Source organism: Hyperoodon ampullatus, assembly GCF_949752795.1.
Source record: "Hyperoodon ampullatus genome assembly, chromosome: X".
Classification (NCBI taxonomy): domain Eukaryota; kingdom Metazoa; phylum Chordata; class Mammalia; order Artiodactyla; family Ziphiidae; genus Hyperoodon; species Hyperoodon ampullatus.
The window spans coordinates 104,080,809-104,099,479 of record NC_136913.1 but is presented as its reverse complement, the minus strand read 5'-3'; the positions used below and the strand labels follow the sequence as shown (position 1 = coordinate 104,099,479).

General features: G+C 40.9%; 1 protein-coding gene across 1 annotated transcript; it reads left to right on the top strand.

Annotated features, from left to right (window-relative positions):
- Nucleotides 1–15,023: 15,023 nt before the first annotated feature.
- C1GALT1C1 (C1GALT1 specific chaperone 1) lies at nt 15,024–17,922 on the top strand. The gene is made up of 2 exons (XM_079727211.1): nt 15,024–15,036; nt 16,793–17,922. The coding sequence occupies exon 2, from the start codon at nt 16,798–16,800 to the stop codon at nt 17,752–17,754; it is 957 nt and encodes a 318-aa protein (XP_079583337.1). The 5' UTR covers nt 15,024–15,036; nt 16,793–16,797; the 3' UTR covers nt 17,755–17,922.
- Nucleotides 17,923–18,671: the final 749 nt, after the last annotated feature.

Genomic DNA, 18,671 nt, shown 5'->3' with positions numbered 1-18,671 from the left:
AAACTCACTAGCTTATAAAAGAACAGTTGAAATAAGTATACCTGCTCCAATGGCTATGGTTAAAGCTTCTTCTAATAATATTTGTGGAGAAGACACTGAAGATTTGTATTTGTCCTTAACAAGTAACCTTATAGAAGCTGTGGACCAGATTTGGGGCAAGAGAGCATTTATAGCAGTTTGTATTTTTTAAGAGCCTTCCCCCCACTTTTTTCTTTCATTCTCAGGAATTGGCGATGGTCTAGATAAGAGTTCCCAGAGAAAGACTAGGTAAAACATTTACTTCTCAAAGGCTCAGGGAAAGAATGCAAGTTCCTCCAAGAAAGACTTTTGTTCTTTAAAGACCAGAATTTTTACAATACTTACAAGCTTTCTGAGATAAGTAGGGGAGGTTTTGGGATAGGTAAAAAGGATAGGTGGACTTTGCATTTTTTCTGGAGCCACATTTCTCGTTTTGCAAAGATCTGTAAGATAAGGACAGTTGCTTTTAATTTCTCAAGAAATTGGGTTGCAACTTAAATGGCATCATAGGTTGTTCCACTCATCCAACCACATTATCTTCAATTTGCTTTTCTGTATCAGCGAGAAGATTCCCAACTAAGATGAAAACCAAAATATTTCTATGTTCTGGATTTAGAAATATTTGTCTTTGGAATGTTTTAGTAAGTCCTCCCACAAAGGCTTCAGAAGGTTTTTCTTTCCCTCTGGGTGTATAGTTTTCATTTTAGCTTGGGGGAGAAGGCCTTTAAAAAAGTTCCCAGGGCTTCCCTGGTGGCGCAGTGGTTGAGAGTCCGCCTGCCGATGCAGGGGACACGGGTTCGTGCCCTGGTCCGGGAAGATCCCACATGCCGTGGAGCGGCTGGGCCCGTGAGCCATGGCCGCTGAGCCTGCGCGTCCGGAGCCTGTGCTCCGCAGTAGAAGAGGTCACAACAGTGAGAGGCCCCCGTACCGCAAAAAAAAAAAAGAAAAGTTCCTAATAGGCTTTGATTATCAGCTTCAATTTGGCCAACTTCTGACCGCAGAGCTACTTTAAAAAAAGAAAAATCCTTTCAAATATCTTGTCAGGTTTCATCCAGGAAAAACAGTAAATATTTCTGGCAGTATTGAACAATTCCTTGGACTAAAGAGGCGCCCCCAAAGAGGGTGCAAACGGTATTTTATTTTCCTTTCTCTACAGGATACAACAGAAGAGATCTGGAAGAGCCAACTGTAGCAAGAATTATTACCCTTAGCCAGCTTCTGCCAGTTTTCCCAGGATCCCATCTGCAAGCTCTGAGTGGGGTTTAAAGTAGAGAGTGTAAGCTCTGGTATCTACCAGAATTTGGTAAAGTTTCTGATTGATTTTAACTTTAGTTTCCCCTTGGCTGCTTAAGGGAATAAAGTAGCAGTTTACTAGAAAAATCCCTCAGAGTCTCATCAACTCTGGAGGGGGCCATATAGGGCCCCTCCTTAGAAGGTAGATATGGGGGCATTCAAGCTGATGTTGAAGAATTTGCATAGGACCTTTGAGGACGATCTCTTTTCCAGTATCCCAGTTGATTACAATAGATATCAATCTCTAGGACAGCATTTTGATGATGGACCCCTAGGAGGGTGTAATTCAGGAGGCCTTGGTGTTGTTTTAGATACCTTTTGTGTCTTTGATTTTCCATTAGCCTTTTACAGCAAAATTTTCACTGAAGCTATTTTGGAATCTAGAAGCCTTTTGGAAGCTTCTACATACCAATTAAAATAGGTATCCCATTCTGTTTGTTTGATTTGGGAACCTTTGCTTTTTAGTGAACCTCTTAACTGAATGATCTTGTCTAGTTGGAACATTCCCCATAATGGCCATTGTAATTCTAGGACTTTTTTAGTAAGATTCTGCCATTTTTGTAGATATTTATAGCTTCTAGGACCATAGTTCTTACACATAAAATAAGCAGGTGTGCCAAAAGGTGGTGCGTTCAACTCTTTGGAATTTAAGGATCCCATTTCTTTTAGCTAAGCCCTTTTGGTCTCTCGGAGCCAAACTACAGTAGTCCCTCCTTAATCACAGGGGATACATTCCAAGAAAGACCCTTAGTGGATACCTGAAACTAAGGATAGTACCAAACCCTATATATATATATTTTCCTATATGAACATACATACATATTGTAAAGTTTAATTTATAAACTAGGCACAGTAAGAGAGTTACAATAATAACTAATAACAAAATAGAACAATTATAACAATATACTGTAATAAAAATTATGTGAATGTGGTCTCTGTCACAAAATATTTTATTGTACTATACTCACCCTTCTTGTGATGATGTGAAATGATAACTGCCTATGTGATGACATGAAGTGAGGTGAATGACGTAGGCATTGTGACATAGCGTTAGGCTACTATTGACTTTCTTATGATATGTCAGAAGGATCATCTGCTTTGGGTGATCCTAGATCATCGAGCCATGATGATGTTGATGGCTGGATGTCAGGAGCGGACAATGTCACTGGTTGGGGATCCTGGGCAGGATGGAGCTAGAGGGCTCAAGGTTTCATCAAGCTATTCGGAATGGTGTGCAATTTAAAATTTATGAGTTGTTTAATTCTAGGATTTTCCATTTAATACTTTCAGACCACGGTTGACTAGGGGTAACAGAAACTATGGAAGGTGAAACTGCAGATATGGGAGGACTACTGTAATACCTAAGAGGGTTGTGCTGCTGCATTGAGGATTCTGTGGTGTTTTACAGCATACCTCATTGCATGGAAATTTTCTTGAGGTTGGTGATCAACTTGTCCTAACACAGGAATCTTAGAGTTAGGTGGTGAGTGCTCCATCAGTTTTTAAGTACTTGACCCATGCCCACCAATTTTGCGACTTTTGGCTTCCAAGAATCCCGTTAGCAATAGCCCTTATCTACACAAAACAAGACAAACAAACATGTGCACCTTAACACACCAGCAGTAACCAAGAGATGTTACTGTGGCCTGGACAAAAGAAGACCCTGTACACACCACCAGAAATTCCCAATGTGGAACCTGGGACTCAGGAAAGGACTGAACCAGCAGACCCAACAAGTGGGGACTACAGACTGGGATTCTAAACAAATGGGGAACTATTGACAGAATCGCCAGCAGTTCCCAATGTGGAATCTGGGGACTAAACTAAGGGCTGGGGTTTTCCAGTCAAATAGGGGATTGTGGTCTAATTACCAGAAGGTCCCAACGTGGAACTGCAGAAAGCCAATTAGATTGGAAGCTCAAGGCAAAGAGAGTGGAGCTCAGAACCAAGAGGAACTTACCCACGGCCCTTGGAAATAGCGAGAAAGAGAACTCAAGGGGTTCACAAGGTATCACTCCTGTGTTTCTCATTGTCCCTGAAGCCATCAGAAGTCTCCTTCAGTCCCACTGCTGCTACCGAATCTGTTAAATAACAAAGTTCAACTGAGTAAATTTTAAACATCTTATTGGCTTTATTAAACAATTCATGAATTGGGCAGCATACCATCTACCAAATAGGAAAAAGCTCTGAGGAGCTGTACAAAATGGAAGACTTTTACAGGTAGAAGGAGGCAGAACAAGGAAGTTATTCTAGCAAAGAGCTGGTTGTTTCAAGCAAGGTTACCTTCCTGTGGGGGACAGCAGGGGTCCATCAAGGAGATTACCTCTTTAGTGCTAACCAGGAAATTCCAGACTGACTGGCTAAGATTACATTCCTAGGAGAGGCTGAAACTGTAATTAGGTTTTGTACATATTAAGTCTCCATTTGGTGACATGGGCTTAGCACACGTGACTCCACTTTGGGCCTTATCTCCTTTTTAAAAAAATACATTTATTAATTTATTTGTTTATTTTTGGCTGTGTTGGGTCTTCGTTGCTGCACACGGGCTTTCTCTGGTTGCAGCGAGCAGAGGCTACTCTTCGTTGCGGTGCGCGGGTTTCTCATTGCGGTGGCTTCTCTTGTTACGGAGCACAGGCTCTAGGAGCGTGGGCTTCAGTAGTTGTGGCACGTGGGCTCAGTAGTTGTGGCTCGCGGGCTCTAGAGCACAGGCTCAGTAGTTGTGGTGCACGGGCTTAGTTGCTCCGCAGCATATGGGATCTTCCTGGACCAGGGCTCGAACCCATGTCTCCTGCATTGGCAGGCGGATTCTTAACCACTGTGCCACCAGGGAAGCCCCCTTATCTCCTTTTTAACATACAATTTCCATAGTATAAAAAACTGTATGAATATGTGTTTATATATGTATATGTGTACAGAAACATCTCTTAGATATATACACCAAAATAACAAGGGTTGTTTCTACGTGGTGGGAGTTTTAGATGATCTTGATTTTCTGCTTTATACCTTTCTATTATGTCTTCTGAATTTTTGTTATCACTATTCCTGCTGCCCAGGAGTAAGGTCAGCTTGATGGGCATACAACCTGTGCTATCACACAGGGTCCCATGCTTAGAAGAGCCCATGTTTGGTTTAATATTCTGCTGTCACTATTTTGAAATTCTGAGTAATTCATGAACAAGGGGCCCCACATTTTCATTTTGCACTGAGCCCTACAAATTACATTGCTGGTCCTGTCAGGAGTATAGCTTGCCTCTTCAGCTCTCATCCGGAAATGTGCTGTTCTACAACCACCACGTGAGAACTTGCTACTCTCATTTTTGTTCCTTCAAGTAGAAGGGTAATACCTCTCAACAAGGAGGCTTTTGACCTATTTTTTCCACTGTCAGCAAGACTATCAATCCTCTCCCTGAAGGGAAGGGAAAGCCTCTGAGGGCAGATTATTTTTTCTTCCCTACTAGATTTTAGTTTTACACTCTCTCCCAGCCCCTGACAGGATGGATTGCAGGTGTCCATAATAGAGTACCTACCTTCCAACATGCCAATTCTAGGAGGAGAAAAATCTGTTCTCCTGTGGTCCACAATCAATCCCAGCCACTACTCTAGCATCAAATGCATATGTGTACATATACATATGTGAATTATTGTTAAGTCATTCTATAATGAGCCTTCATGCCTAGAGCCTTGCCAAGCAAGGTTTTCATAATATCCCTAAGTAGTTTAGCAACAACTCAGAGCAACAACTAAAGCCAATCTTCATAGCTACCAGTGAATATACCCACACCCATATTCATGAGATTTCCTTATAGTTTATTCCCATCAACTAAGCTTTTTATTGTCAGGAAGTTTCATGTAATTCTCCACCTGGAGATTTCACTGTGCATTCCTTCCTTTGGATCTTTTATAAAGATTTTTTTTAAACTTGCCCCCCCACCAATCCCTAAGAAATCATATTTTCAAAATGTCAAAATAATGTCCTTAACCTCCTTGTACTCTATGTCTGTTTCTTATTTCTAAGGTGGTATATACTGAGAGGAAAGAGAGTCAAGGTCCTATAGTGACTCAATTCCCTTAAAAACAGTGGTCGTGGGAACTCCCTGGTGGTCCAGTGGTTAGGACTCTGCGCTTTCACTACTGTGGGCCCGGGTTCAATCCCTGGTTGGGGACCTAAGATCCTGCAAGTGTGGCATGGCCCCAAAACAAACAAACAAAAACCTAAAAAACAAACAAACCCAAAACAGTGGTCGTAAGATCTTGTCAAAAACTTTTGGAGGTCAATTTATATTATATCCATCAAATGTCTTATCTGCATGCTGTTTAATCCTTCAAATAAATCCACTTAGCTAGATAAGAATTATAGAAATCACCACATTTCCTCTAAGGAGTTCTTTTGGTTCAAATATCCTCTACTTGCTTTACTGACATGACATCAAACTCCCCAGTTTTTGAGTGACCTCCATTGTCCCATAACTGTCACATAAACAAAAAACTTTTAATTATGGATATTTTCAAACACACACAAAAGTATAGAAAATAGTGCAATGAAGTTTCAGGTAGCTACTACTCAGCTTCAGCAATTACATTTGCCTATCTCAATCATCACTTTTTAATTTTGTTTCTCGATTTAGAGGAAATTTTGAGCATTAGATTCTAACTAGGAATACAGCCAAATTCATATTCTCACTTGAAATAAAGCTGTCACCTAAGTAGCAGTTATCTGGTTAAAATCAAAGAGCATCCCCATTTCCAGATTTTCCATTTCTAACCAACCTGCTTTCTAACTCCCTCTCCTCCCGCTCCTGAGCTGCAACTGGCACTTGTCCCAGCTAACTGGTCTAATCCTTTCAACTACTTAAATGTAGGACAGGAGGACTTTGAGAATAGATTTGCTTAGCATACTGCAGAAGAGGCAAAATTGCCCTCTGACCACTGCATCCCAGGGCAATTCCATTTCAATTCTTTAACTTCTGTAGAAGTGAACAAATAACAGCATTGGAATAAAGCTTATTTTTCAGAACTTTTGTTCAAAGCTCAGTTTAAAAGCATGCCCACATCTATCCATGTGAAAGTGGATATTACACAAAGTAGGTAAGAAGAGCAAGGCTCAGAGGGAATAAGATGGAAGATTAAGTTATGGATCAAGGGAAAGGAAGCAATGTTTCTAGGCTCCCTCTGGGAGACTTTATCTCCTTTATCTTCCCAGCAACTTCAGGTATAATCTAATTCCCATTTTACATATGAGGAAACTGAGGAAATTCAAACCTCAGAAGTCCTATGGCTCAAGACACCAGTTTGTTAATGTTGCAGGAGGAACTGAATCTGATCTATTTGACTCCAGAGCCATGCCTTTCTAAGTCAGGAGCACTGGAAATTGGTTGGGATCCCCAGGACAATCCCTTCTGAGGCCTGAGCCTGCAAACAAATACCACTTTGTAATAAGACTTTCTCTCTTTCTCACCAGATGGTTCCCTAAATTAGTTGGAGCCTGTGGGCCTTAAATATAAAATAGGCAGATGCATCTTGATTATAATACAGCAGTTTGGTTTTAGTTGCAAGTGTTATGATTAAAATGCAAGAATGTGATTGATTTACAGAATTTTTTTTAAAGGATAGGGGGTTTTTTTTTGCTTGGTCAGCCCAGCTCCTGAATGCCTGGCTGCTCTCCAAAACAGACAGAACTATACCTAGGCAGGCCACCAAAAGTAAGGGTTCTATTTCTCTGGGACAGCCCTGAGCAACAGGACCTTCACCCAATCCATACTGCTGATGCTGCCTCTATGAGACCCACTGGAGGCAGTTCTTGCTCTTCCTCCCTTAGCCAGACCAGGCAAGAGGTATTTCCTCAAGAAGTCCCTAGCTTGCTGGAATAATATCCACCCAGTTCCTTCTTTGCCATTGGCATTTACCCTAGCCTGCCTGGATCTAGAAGCTGATCCCTCTGGACTAGAGATCTTGCCTATTCTTCTCCAATGAGTTGAGGGGACAAGAGGCAGCTTTAAAACTTGCTTCTCTTTTACTTACACTTAGTATGCCTGTTTCGTCTGTATGTAAAGACTCCACTCACCTACAGCTATGAAAAACCCCGCTCTAACTTTGGAACTGAGAAATCATTCTTTATTCAGACACGTGCTTCCTCCACAAAGCATAGCAGCTGGGTGGATTGGAGGCAGCAGTGAGGGTGCAGGATCCAGGAGGGATGGGGAAGAAAGCAATTCTGAAAGGGAGTGAGAAGCAGTCTCAGGGAAGGGAGATGTCATCAGAGGGTTAAGCAGGCAGCAGGAAGGAAGAGGAATTCACTATTGAGGAGAAATGGAGAAGGGACTAAGTACCAAGCACTATGCTAGATGCTTCACATATACCAAGTGAGGGGGGACTGGAAATGGAGAGAAATTTATGAATGCTATTAAACTAGTGCAGGCAAGAAGTAATTAGGGACTTAAGAGAGTGGTGGCAGTTTGAATGGGAAAGAGGACAGAAGCAGGATTCACTGTGAAGTGAGGCTCGGCCTGACTTAGCAATTGATTGGGTGTAGAGGTCAGGGAGAAGGAAGAAACCAAGAGCTTTGGTTTTCATAAGTGACTGGGAAGATAAGAGGAAATGATTGTCAGGAGATGGATTTAGACAAGGTTAATCAATTCAGTTTGGGGCCTATTTAAGCTTTAAAATTTTTTTGTTATGCAAATTTCAAAACATAGAGGAAAAGAGAGAATAGGATATTGAAGTCCCATATACCCACTACCTAGCTCAACAATTATCAACTCACAGCCAATCAATACCCTTACCTATTCCTTCTCTCCCCAACGGGATTATTTTGAAGTAAATCCTGGACATCATATGATATTATCCATAAACACTTCAGTATGTATTTCAGAAAGATATTCCTAACATAGCCACATATAATTATCTCACCTAAAAAGGTAACATTAAGCCTTTAATGTCATCAAATACTTAATGTCATCAGTAATTATTCAAACTTCCTCAATCGGCCCCTTGTTTGTTTGATTTATATAGTTGATTGGTTAAAACCAGGATCCAGATAAGCAGTCCCACTGAATGTAAGATTCTGTCTGAAACAGCCATATGGAGATATCAAGCAGGCAACTGAAATTTTGGGTCCAAAATTCAAGAGGTAGAGCCCAGAAATATAGATGTGGAAATCATCTTCCCAGAGGGAATCGTTGAAGCTATTTGAATAGATGAAGCTATTGAGTAGGTATTAAAGGGGAAGAATATAACAATAAAAATGGCCCAAGGATAGAATCCTGGGGAACAACTACACTTTGAAGAGAAGAAAGAGACTGAGGATGGGGACGAGGAGGGATTCATCTGGGAAAGAAACAAGAAGCTGAAAAGTTGAAAAAGAAAACAAGATAGTGTTGTCCCTGGAACCAAGAAATGAAAGTGTTGCACAGAGGGAGAACCACACAATTTTCCTCACTCAATGTTTTCCCTCAAAAGAGCCTTGTACTAGGACTCAGTCCCTACTCTACTGTGCGACTTTCTAGCTGTGTTACAAGTTGAGCAAGTCACCTCCCTAAGCCCAAGATTCTTCAGATTTAAAAATAGATAAGACCAGTTCTGATTAACAGGCTGCTATGAGGATCAAATGAGAATGGAATCATGTGAAGAAGGCCTTTGTTAACTGCAAAGCACTGGACAAATAGGAGAGGCTGTTTGTTCAATACATCCTTATTGTTATTTTTATTAATTATGTGAAAATATAACTGCTGAGTGGAGGATTTAAAGTTTTTAATATTGGGAAATCCTGAATTTAAAGGCCATAATTCTTCAAGAGTCTCATTAGATATAATAGCCGGCTCTTAGGAGCATCTATTGTGTGCTAGACACCGTTCTAAATCCTCCACAGACCTTAACTCATTTGATCCTCAAAAAAAAAATCTTATGAGATAGGTACTATTATTAACCTTGTTTTACAGATGAGGAAGCTAAGGCTGAGAGAAGTGACCTAACTTGCCCTAGGTCACACAACTAGGAAAGTAGCTAAGCCAGAGCTTAAGCCAAGTCTTTCCTATGCCAGAGCCTGACTTCTTAATCACTACACCAACGTTCCTCTTAAAAATATGCCTTGGAAAATTAGAAGACCACCATATTGCAACCCTAATGAATTATGGATCTAGGCATCAATGGCAGCTATCATCACAAAGACAACCAGACAGGGCTTCCCTGGTGGCACAGTGCTTAAGACTCCACCTGCCAATGCAGGGGACACAGGTTCGAGCCCTGGTCCAGAAGATCCCACATGCCGCGGAGCAACTAAGCCCATGTGCCACAACTACTGAGCCTATGCTCTAGAGCCCATGAGCCACAACTACTGAGCCCACGTGCCACAACTACTGAAGCCTGCGCACCTAGAGTCCACGCACCACAATGAAGAGCAGCCCCTACTCGCCGCAACTAGAAGCCCGTGCACAGCAACGAAGACCCAATGCAGCCAAAAATAAACAAAACAAAATAAATAAAACATTAAAAAAAAGACAACCAGACATAATGTTCCTGAAGGAAGCACACGCCACCACCTATGATGTAATTTTGCACCCCCCCTCCCCCCAAAAAAATTGAACCTGAATCAAACAAAGCTTTTAGATTAGGGTTATGGTTGCCAGATGAATTTCAGGATGCCCAGTTAAAACTGAATTTCAGATAAACAACAAATAATATTTTTAGTGTAAGCATGTCCCATGCAATATTTAGTATGTCCCATACACTAAATTTGGGACACAGTTATACTAAAAATGTATTCATTGTTTATCTGAAATTCAATTTTAACTGGGAACTCTGTATTTCTATTTGCTAAATCTGGCAACCCTACTTTAGATCCAACTACCCATTTATAAGGAACACAAACAGCAGAGAAACACATTAAAGGAACCAGAATGAGGCTATCTGCACCAGACTGTGGGTAAATGTACAAGACAAACAACCAGACTTCTTTAACAAAGAAATGTCAAGGGGGAGAGAGAAAGAGAAAAAGAGAAACCTATAAACTAAAGAGACTTAAAAGACACAAAACTCTTAGAGAAATGCAAATCAAAACTACAATGAGATATCATCTCACACCAGTCAGAATGGCCATCATCAAGAAATCTAGAAACAATAAATGCTGGAGAGGGTGTGGAGAAAAGGGAACACTCTTGCACTGCTGGTGGGAATGTGAATTGGTACAGCCGCTATGGAGAACAGTATGGAGGTTCCTTAAAAATCTAAAAATAGAACTACCATATGACCCAGCAATCCCACTACTAGGCATATACCCTGAGAAAACCATAATTCAAAAAGAGACATGTACCAAAATGTTCATTGCAGCTCTATTCACAATAGCCCGGAGATGGAAACAACCCAAGTGTCCATCATCGGATGAATGGATAAAGAAGATGTGGCACATATATACAATGGAATATTACTCAGCCATAAAAAGAAACGAAACTGAGCTATTTGTAATGAGGTGGATAGACCTAGAGTCTGTCATACAGAGTGAAGTAAGTCAGAAAGAGAAAGACAAATACCGTATGCTAACACATATATATGGAATTTAAGAAAAAAAAATGTCATGAAGAACTTAGGGGTAAAACAGGAATAGAGACACAGACCTACTGGGGGTGGGCTTGGGGATATGGGGGGGGCTGTGACGGGGCGGGGGAGAGGCATGGACGTGTATACACTGCCGGGCGTGGGGTGGATGGATGGTGGGGGGTGGCCGCGTGGCACGGGGGGATCGGCTCGGTGCTTTGTGGCCGCCTGGAGGGGTGGGATGGGGAGGGTGGGAGGGAGGGAGACACAGGAGGGAGGGGATGTGGGAACAGATGTATATGTATGACTGATTCACTTTGTTGTAAAGCAGAGACTAATTTAAAAAAAGACACAAAACTCGATCACTATGTGTAGACTATTTAGATTCTGCTTCAGATTATTAAAATACCACGACACTTGTGATATTATTGGTAATTTGAACACTGTCAAGTAATTCCATAAGTATGTTAAGAAATTATTCATTTTTTAGTTTTCTAGTGGTATTGTGGGGTTTTTTAAGAAGCCCTTATCTCTTACACATTTTGAAATGTTTATGGATGAAATGACATGTCCCAGAAGTGCTTCACAATAATATGGAAAGGAGGGAAGTGGAAAGAGTATAGATGTAATAAGATTGGCTTTGAATTGAGGATGTTGAAGCTTCCTTAAAAAGTACACGTGATTTCATTATACTTTTCTATTTCGGTATATGTTTGAAGTTCCCCATAATAAAAAAAGGTTTTTGAAAAAAACAATACCTAACACAGAGCCTGACCTACTGTAAACACTTAATACATATTTGTTGGCAGGCAAGTGGGTTTGTTAATTTTAAAAAAGGAAAGCTTCCAGATGGCCATCAAATGGAAAACCATTCTAAAATGAGATTGCAAGCATGAATATGCCTGAAAACACAAATGAGATTCATTTAGGGACCAAACTATACTCAAATGGAAACAATAATGAATTTGCTCCAACAAGGGAATTTGTTTATTAAAGATGAACAGTTGTGAAATTCTGGGAAGAAGAGGTTCATATATTATAGCTATTAATTTTGGTAAACACAGAAGACATTTTTAACCCTTCAAAAAGATGTTATGCAGAAAACAAGCCATCTTAGATTTTCTCCAATATTTATTATTCCACTGAACTGTTGTAGAAAGTCATGTTAATTTCCCAAAGGCCTTTGGACAGATTTCGAAAATTTGAATGTTCAAATGCAAGTGATCGCCAATTACTAAAAATTAATGACTTCTCATGCTGAATAATGCATGCACTTGGCAGGAGGACTTTACTAAAAATGCAGTGTTGTCAGTTTTTAATGCAATCTTGCCTTACCTGCTGGGTACATGAAGGCAACCAAATTCAAAAGCAACCCTCACCCCCACACACACAAGGAGCAGGTTAGTGTGTTTACTGAAGTGTTTAGTGCAGGTGAGATAAGCTGTTTATTTTATGCTTAATATTACACTATATGGATGCACCGTAATTAATTCAACCATTCTCTTTTGATGGATATTTCCCACTATTATCAACAACAATGCATTTGACCTTATACATTTAGCCTTACATTCTGGTGCTTTAATTTCTGGGGGAGAGATTACAAGAAATGGGTTAGCTGGGCCAAAGCATATTTATAAATATTTTTAATTTTAGCAGAAACTAATTGCATGTATTTTAAAAATTAGGGCTACGATGTGGAATGGCGTTTTAAAAACGAATCACCTAACTACAAATCAACCATCTCACTAACCTCACTTCAAATGCAAAGTATGTTTAAGCTCTGCTTTAAGTAGAGAACTGGGTTCTTAGACAATCTCTCATTGACAGCACTTTTGGTGTTGAAAATTCCATGGTTTATTCTGTTTCAGAGCATCTTGTATCAGTACTTCCAGTTTGGTATTCCTTCCTGTACTAGAAGGAAGCAGCATCTTAAACTGACTCTTTGCCACTGTCTCTGAATTCTGAGTGCCATTTCTGTCTTTCCTTGGTCCCTTTTTGCAAGAAGAGACTGGCTGTCCGCACTCTTTACAAGGTATTTTTATTGGTATCTTTTCCTCTTATTCTTTTTGTCCCTCTAATTTTAAAGATCTTTTTATTTGCTGTTCTTCAAATCCCAAAATAACAAATGCCTGTTATAATCAGTGAAACAATGCAATATGTATAAACACAAAGCTAATCATCACACCTCGACCTCCTGATGTGATCAATATTAATAGCCTGCTGAGCAGCCTTCCACAACTCCCCTTGCTCATACAAACAGATCAAACATATGTGCACATATGTAAAATTCTGTTTGTTTTCACCAAAGTATAATCATACTATACACATTATTCTGCAACTTGTTTCACTTAACTATATATATATATATACACACATATTTATATATAATAGGTGACAATAGACAATATATGTTATTTAAGAAAATATAGTGGAGATAATCTGCAGTCATAAGTTCTTTTCCAGTTCTAGAATTCATTTTTGTATTCCTTTGGAGAACATACCACCATGTATTTGTAATGAATTGTTTAATGTCTTTCTTCCCTGCTAGACTGAGAGCTCCTTGAAGGCAGGGGGCTAATTTTGTTCACCACTATATCTCCAGAATTTAGGGTAGTGCTACCAGAACAGTAATTGCCTAAAATCTATTTGTTCATTGTTTCAGTGCTTCTTGAAACCTTCAGTCTACTTAAACTGGGTCATTGCCAATACTCCAATGTACGTGTCTTTAGGAACTCAGGCCTGAGTAAATCACCACTCAAAGTTATGTAGATGGAAACTGGTGACAGTACATTTTTAAAATTTGTAAGACTTCGTGCTTTTTAGCAAAAAACCCTTTCTGCCACAAAAATGAATTTTAAAGGACAGATCACATGTTTAGCGGAAAGAGAGCTCTACACTTATTAGAGCCGAATTCTAGTCCCACCTCTGCCATTAATTACTGTGTGGCCTTTAGAAAGTTCCTTATCCTTTCTGGTCCTGGTTCCTCATCTGTTGCTCTAACATTCATTAATTCCACAAATATGTACTGTCCCCTGCGTGCGGCACTAGGTTAAGTGCTAGTGATACAGGGGTGAGTAATATAACAGCTAACAGTTAACGAATGCTTACTGCATGCTTGGTCTTTTGCTAATGGAGTCAAAGGCACTATCTCATTTAATCTTCCATGATAGCACTACCGTGATACTTTCTATACTTTACAAAGGAGGGAACTGAGGCATAGCGAGCGGTGAAGACAGGATTGGAAACCGGACAGTGGGGCTTCAGATGCCGTTCCAATAACCTTAGTGATCTTTGCCCTCATAATTCAACGACTATTGGCCTGCATTTAATCCCAGCCCAGTACTGGGTGGAGCGTCCTCTTGTCAATGGGAGGGTGCAGTGCCTCAGGTGCTCGTCAGAGAAACCATCGAGAGACCTGACACGATCTCACTCAGGTGAAACACTCTACCTCGCTCTCGCAGTTTCCACAACCGGAAAATGAAGCGGTGGGACGTGTCAGCCGGTCGTACGCACGCACGCCTCTCTGGGCGTCCCATTGGGTACGGGTGAGCGTGCGGGTCACGCCAGCAGGACGCGCTTCTCTGAACTCGGCACGGGGCGGGGAGAAAGGGCGCGCTGCGTGCGTGCGGGCCCTTCCGACGTCGGCGCGGGCGGGCGGCTCCGCCTGGCCTAGGGCTCCTTTGCCCCGCCCCGCTGCCCGCGCCATTGTGGCGTCTACTTCCGGGCCCTCACCACCTTTAGCGAAACCAACGAGAAGAAACCGCCTGCATCTAGAGCAGCCCGACCAGGAACGTAACCGAGTGGCGCGCGAACGTGAGAGGAAAGCCGTGCGCGGCTGCGCTTTCCCGCCCCTGAGCCGCTCTAGACGCGGGTGAGTGCTGGGGCATCGGCCCGCACCTGGAGCTGCCCGCGGAGGAGCCCCGGGAGCGGCCTGACCCCGCCCCTCTCCGGGGAAGGCTTGGGCCCTGGCCCATTCCCAGCGTACTCCACGCGGTGTGTCCGGGCAGGTGCAGTGTGAGGAACAGTGAGGGGGGTAGATAGAGCGCCGGCTTCCTAGAGGCGCTCCCTCGGCCCCTCCTTGGGGTGTTGAGATGACCATGTTCTCTCCCTCACTTTTGTTCTCCATTTCATCCTCCTCCCTTTTCCATACTCCACCCCAACCGCCTTCATCTAAAAGGATTCATCTCAAAAACCACTCTGGTCGTTTCTGCCTCGCTTGTGCTCGTGTGCGGTTTTAAGTTTCCCTTGCCTCTGCACCAAATATCCTATCATGTGCACCTCTAGATGCTACTCCTTAGAAAAATTTGTGCAGATGACTCATAAGTAGTATCCCCATCAGGAAGAATTCTGACATACATATACCATTATCAATCTAAGAGACACTAGTAAATTATTATATAATGGCCAGACATATTGAAAATTGTGTAATATGAAATGCCAAAATCCTATATAAAATAATTCATTTTGGAGTGCATCTGACAATTCTAAAACAAGCAGAGCTTGTTTCCTGTGAATTTTCTTTTCCTTATTAGAGCTGTGTTTGCTGACCAAGTTCTGTGAGTGACACAGGAAAGCTGTCCTGCCTCTTTCCCACCTGACTCCCCACCCCTCCTTAGGAATTACATCTGTCAGGTTGTTCCACACGTTGTCCTTCTAAGGTAATGGAGGTCAAAGTCCATTTCCTCTAGAAGAAAACCAAGGGGTGGTTTCCTTGTAGCAGTACGGTGATGCTGGATGCAAAATATCAATTATGGTTAACAGATCCTCCATGTTTTTCCATTTGTAGGAAAACAAGGTTATGCAGTAACTTTTTATTAAATTCTCAATAATATGGGTGGAAGCACTGTTGAGATCTTTATTCTGTAATAGAAAAACCATTAAACTGATGCCAGGATATCTGATTTCTAGTTCAGTTCTATTGCTGACTGTGACTTTGGGTCAGTTACCTAACCTCTGTGGACCCTCTGTTTCCCTATCTGTAAAATGAGAAAAGTGACATTAGATAGCTTCTAAGGCCACTTTCAACTTTAAGAAACAAAGGGAAAATCTAAGTAGCTCAGTAGAACATTCCTTGTGGAGATAGAAGGGAGATTGGGAAAATCTCAACAGTTGTATTTAATGTTGGGTTTTCTTTTAATTTCTAACTGAAATAAAAGTGTAGACTTCTCCCTTTTTACTTCCCCAAAGAATAAGAAAATGCCTTTGGAGGAAATAAAAATGTTCATTAATAGTCCCCAGATATGCCTATATTGACTCAGTTCTCATCCAAATAATTTAGCTATTTTCATTATGGGCTTTTATTATTATACATCAGTTAGTTGACATACTGTATTGGAAACCATTTAGTCTTAGGAACAAAAGGGTAAATATTAACATATATGGTATCAATTCCAAGATGTACTCAAAACACTTAAGGACAGCAGCCATCAGTTAAATAAAGCACTAGGTTGAGAACAGAGGCCAGCACAGACACCATTGGTGATTTACCAATTGTAGGTGGTTTTATCTCTTCAATTTAAGGTTTTGTTGTAAAAGTCCATTTATATCCGCAGAGGTATTTAAGTAATAAAATGCAAGCTTGTGAAATGAAATTCCTTTAAAGAGAATGGTGGACAGACAACCTCTGTAATATCAGTTTCTGGGGTTAGTGCTTTGGTTTAGTACTTGGTTAATTAAATTCCTATAGATGAAGTGCAAAAATAGCCTCCCAGAAAATTCTATGGCAGCAAGGTGTTGCTGCAAAGTTCCACTTTGTACCGAACAGTAATCAGGTATCATTGGAAGCAAAAAATTCTTAAGACTCTCTTGTGCTACTTGCATTGACTCGATTTCAAGCTTGGGAGCCTTTTTTTTTTTTTAACATTAAGAGCAAAATGTAAGTATAGGGGGAATATCAAATCAAATCACTAGACTCCTTTTCTATTAAGTGTCCTAAGGATCTTTTTCTTCTTTATAGGAAAAATGCTTTCTGAAAGCAGTTCATTTTTGAAGGGTGTAATGCTTGGAAGCATTTTCTGTGCCTTGATCACTATGCTAGGACACATTAGGATTGGTCATGGAAATAGAATGCACCACCATGAGCATCATCACCTACAAGCTCCTAATAAAGAAGATATCTTGAAAATTTCAGAGGATGAACGCATGGAGCTCAGTAAGAGCTTTCGAGTATACTGTATCATCCTTGTCAAACCCAAAGATGTGAGTCTCTGGGCTGCAGTGAAGGAGACTTGGACCAAACACTGTGACAAAGCAGAGTTCTTCAGTTCCGAAAATGTTAAAGTGTTTGAGTCAATTAACATGGAAACAAATGACGTGTGGTTAATGATGAGAAAAGCTTACAAATACGCCTTTGATAAATATAGAGACCAATACAACTGGTTCTTCCTTGCACGCCCCACGACGTTTGCTATTATTGAAAACTTAAAGTACTTTTTGTTAAAAAAGGATCCATCACAACCTTTCTATCTAGGCCACACTATAAAATCTGGAGACCTCGAGTATGTGAGTATGGAAGGAGGAATTGTCTTAAGTGTAGAATCAATGAAAAGACTTAACAGCCTTCTAAGTATTCCTGAAAAGTGTCCTGAACAGGGAGGGATGATTTGGAAGATATCTGAAGATAAGCAGCTAGCAGTCTGCCTGAAATACGCTGGAGTATTTGCAGAAAATGCAGAAGATGCTGAAGGAAAAGATGTATTTAACACCAAGTCTGTTGGGCTTTTTATTAAAGAGGCAATGACTAATCACCCCAACCAGGTAGTAGAAGGATGTTGTTCAGATATGGCTGTTACTTTTAATGGACTGACGCCTAATCAGATGCACGTAATGATGTACGGGGTATACCGTCTTAGGGCATTTGGGCATATTTTCAATGATGCGTTGGTTTTCCTACCTCCAAATGGTTCTGATAATGACTGAGAAAAAACGAGCATGTATATGATCACCGTATAGGACATGTGGTGGTGTTATTTGTAGTTAACAACTGCATATCCAACACAGCAGTATGTTTCTGTTCTTTTTTTTTTTCTTTTTCAGTTTGGTGGCACTGGTTTATTCGCACATTGAAGTTTAGTAATACATTTTAAAATAGGGTGGGTTTTTTTCCCTTAAAACACACATGAAAATTTCAACTGTGTTGGAAAGAAATGTTTTAAGAATAATAATTTTACAAATAAAGGATATATTTATAAATAATATATTTATGTGATAAATTCTAAATTATGAACATTAAAAATCTGTGTGGCACATGTTTTTGCTGATTGGTTAAAAAAGTTAACATGTCTTTTTAGCTTTCTAAGATACGCAAATGAAATCTCTAGTTGTGAATTTGTGATTAAAGTAAAACTTTTAGCTATGTGTTTCTGTTACTTCTAATGTTGGTTTATGTTCTAAGCCTTCGCAAGTGCCAATGGATTTGCTTTCTCAAAATACACAACCAGGCAATAAAGGGAATGTTCCCAACCACTGTTAAAGTGAAAGTTGAAATCTATCCCTGAGAGAAAAAGTGAAAATTAATTATAAAGGTTAATAATTTTCCTGGGAGCTAATTTAGTGGCATCCCTCAGCATACACAATTTCAGTGTAACCCTCTGTACTTCTCTATGCAGATATTGGAGTTGGAGTGGTGACTATAAAGAATGTAATGTCGGGCTTCCCTGGTGGCGCAGTGGTTGGGAGTCCGCCTGCCGATGAGGGGGACGCGGGTTCGTGCCCTGGTCCGGGAGGATCCCACGTGCTGTGGAGCGGCTGGGCCCGTGAGCCATGGCCACTGAGCCTGCGCATCTGGAGCCTGTGCTCCGCAACGGGAGAGGCCACAACAGCGAGAGGCCCGCGTC